General features: G+C 40.2%; 1 protein-coding gene across 1 annotated transcript; it reads right to left on the reverse strand.

The window, feature by feature from the left end:
* Window positions 1-1,505: 1,505 nt before the first annotated feature.
* Window positions 1,506-2,111, reverse strand: LOC142013455 (interferon beta-like). The gene has a single exon (XM_074994836.1). It carries the CDS (start codon window positions 2,109-2,111, stop codon window positions 1,506-1,508), a length of 606 nt encoding a protein of 201 aa, XP_074850937.1.
* Between the last annotated feature and the right edge of the window lie 1,108 nt (window positions 2,112-3,219).

Raw genomic sequence — 3,219 nt, forward strand, 5'->3', positions numbered from 1 at the left:
AAAATAAATAAAAGCAATAAAGTAATACTGTGCATAAATATACACACATAAAAATAAACACCCTTCTAAAAATCCAGTAAAACACTGTCACAGTGGAAGAAGAGAATAAATTGTTGAACGAGGTGAAAATTCAAGCACAACTATTTTCAGGTGACTTCGAAATTGGGATTTTCTTGTTTCTTTCCTTTTAATCTTTATAGGAGAAAAAAACCACTCCCAGATACTGCACTTGCTTATGAGTCCATGTCAGGGTCTTTCAATGGGATTGCCATTCCACACAGCATGTGAGGGAATTTAGCAAGAGATGTAGAAAATCGGTCAGAGAATCTCCTGGGCATCCATGGATGTGAGAAATTCTGTTGGACGATTGCTTCGACAGCTACTTTACCAATCTCTTTCTGGGCTTCAGGCCTTCTCTGGGCCACAGGGAGTTTCTTCCTTCATTCTGCCTTTGCAGGAGTATTATGCTTCCATCGTGTTTGAAAGTTTTCCATTTCACATAGGTGATGCTGAAGTGAACTTTGGGACAGTGTGCGTGTAAGAGCACGTTTAAGAGCAGACCAAGACATATTCTGAGCAAATGTGCAATATCAATGATTATGAAATCCTGAGGTTTTTCTACTTCTGTTCAAATAACATGTGGAGTTCTGTAATACTGTCAGCAATATCTGCACTTTCCAATTTTTTCAGAAAGAATAAATGGCAATGGCAAGTAGTAACAGTGCAGTTGGAGTTTACCAGTAGAATGAATCATTTGTATAATTCTGGATAGATGACAAAGGTCTCAAAAGTTACCGTCTGCAGACTCAATGTAAAGACGAAGGTTTCCAGGTAAGATTCGATGTCACTCCGCTGTTTTCAAACGTCATTCTTTGACTATGCTGGAATGAAAAAAGGTACTGGTTGAATGTAAAGAGTTTAGATGTAGTTCAAAGACTATATATAAGAGTTAAAATATAGTCTGTGTTTTTCTTAGCTGATGTCAAATGATAAATCCTGAGGCTAACTGTACTTTCTGTATTTTCATAATTTGTTATTTATAAAGTTGTTGAATTTAGGAGAAAACACAACAAAAAAAAAGCAGAAGTACCACCTTTGATCATACGTATGTGCACATTAGATGGTGGGATAGAAAAGTGTGGCCACAGACTCTACAGTTTTCGGTGCCCTGACTAGAATGTTGTATAACAAGGCAATTCTTGGAATTCTTTTCCCCTATGTAGACAGTTACTGGGAAAAGTTAGATTTGTTATGGTTAGTTGTCACGCAAGATATTTTGTAATTAGTAATCAGTTATGATATCTTTGTATAATTTTTCATCTAGAACATTATGTATGTGATAGAGAAAAACTCAGTCATATGTTCCTCCAGAAAGAATATAACCTGAGTTTGCAAGAGCTCTGTGGACAAAATTATTGAGGGAGAAAGATTAAGCTGTGTACGTAATCGGAGTAAAAAAACCTCTGTCCATCTCATCTTAGTTGTTGTGTTTAAATAATAGCATTTTAGTTTTTTAGGAAAAAGAAATCTGTGGTACCTTCATTTTCAAGTCTCTTTGTGAGTATGTTGAGGAAGACAAAACATCTGGAGATTTCCCTACGGACTATCTCCCAGGCACACCGGCCGTATTGCTTCTCATTCAGGAACTGGTGTATTGTCTGGAAGTATCTCTTCAGCTTCAGGCTGGTGTGCAGGAAGCTCTCATTTCCTGGGTAGGTTCTCTCCATTTCTAGCTCAGCACTCAAACATGTCTCCAGCTTCTCAGTCTGCAAGTGAAGTCCATTTTGGAATTGCTCTATGACAGTCCCATTCCATGCAGCTTGGGTGAGATTGTTGTTGAAGAGCCGCAAGAGCTCTTGGAGCATCTGCTGGATGGCTGCCTTGGCGTTCTCTTGCCGGGACAGTCGGATCTTGAGAACATCTCCAGGTTTGAAAGCCGTCCTTTCATGTACACATTGGAAAGGAAAGTTTCCCCCCATTTCCTCCAGATGCTCTAAGCTCTTTCTGTTCATTTTGGTTTGTAGAACATGAAGCCTCCTGCAATCCAGACAAGAGATTTCACTGGAGAAGAGCAGCATGAGGCAAAAGTGCAGGAAACTCCTGTGGATCATGTTGATGCCTTAGATTCCTTGTCCTTAGGTACCGCTTGAGCAACTGGTGCCTGTTCAAGGTCTTCTTTAAGAGTCTGTGTTTTCAACCCCTGTTTTGGAATTTAAATATTCTGGAGTGAAAGGCTTTTCTGTCATCACTTTCTAGTTCCAAGGGTTTTCCAGCTTGAGGTTGTGACTTTTAATTTCCTTCTTTTCATTCGAGGAAGTGGATAATCAGAAGGAGAAAACCAATGTACGTACCTTTTTATATGACAGTGATACCCAACGGTTCTTACCATCGATTCCACGTATGACCTGCCTCCCAGCACCACCCCCCAATCACTTTCCATTAGAAAAAGAAAATGTAATGGGTAAGAAGAGTATGGTAAGAAAGAGTTGACATACAGCAGCTGGAAATTAGAGCAGGAAGTTTTCTGTCGCTTCCCAAGTGTCTGTACTAGCGCTGTTTGGAATGAATATCTGTTATATTAGCGAACTGAGCAGGGCGCTCATGCACCAACGATAACATTTGGGGAGATTGGGTTAGGGGGCAAACTATCGCAGCTCTTCTTTTTGCAAGAATCTTCACTTAGCAGTGATGTGTAAAGCTGCTGTTCCCTCACTTTGTCAGCAGATGGAACATGCTCCCTCTCTGGTGTGACACTCAAAATCAGGAAACCCTACTTTGCCCCAGCTGTCTCATTGCTGTCTCAGAGGGCATTAAGAAACTTGGAGCTTTACTTAGGAACCTGACTGCAGTTGTGACAAACCTGAGGAGCACGTTCAGCTGACGGCTGGGAACCTGTTTTTTGTCAGGCATTTCTAAGTAGTTTCCAGAGATGTAGTCCAAAGGGAGTTGTCCAAAAAGACATTGTTGTGGATAATCAATATGCTAGAGAGACTGTTACAAATGAATTAGCCTTACAGTTACAAATGTGATTTACTTTTAACAACACAAGCTTTCTTCCTTTTTCATTCGACGTTTCTCTGGGCTTAAAACACAGAAGCCCAAGTGTGCTGCTGAAGAAGCTGCACATCCTGCTGCAAGTTTCACTTTCTGTTTTTTATACCACAGCACTGGTATGTGACAATGGAGTTTCCATCACTGAATCCAAAAACTGAAAAGGAA

Source organism: Carettochelys insculpta, chromosome 5 (genome assembly GCF_033958435.1).
Source record: "Carettochelys insculpta isolate YL-2023 chromosome 5, ASM3395843v1, whole genome shotgun sequence".
Taxonomy (NCBI): domain Eukaryota; kingdom Metazoa; phylum Chordata; order Testudines; family Carettochelyidae; genus Carettochelys; species Carettochelys insculpta.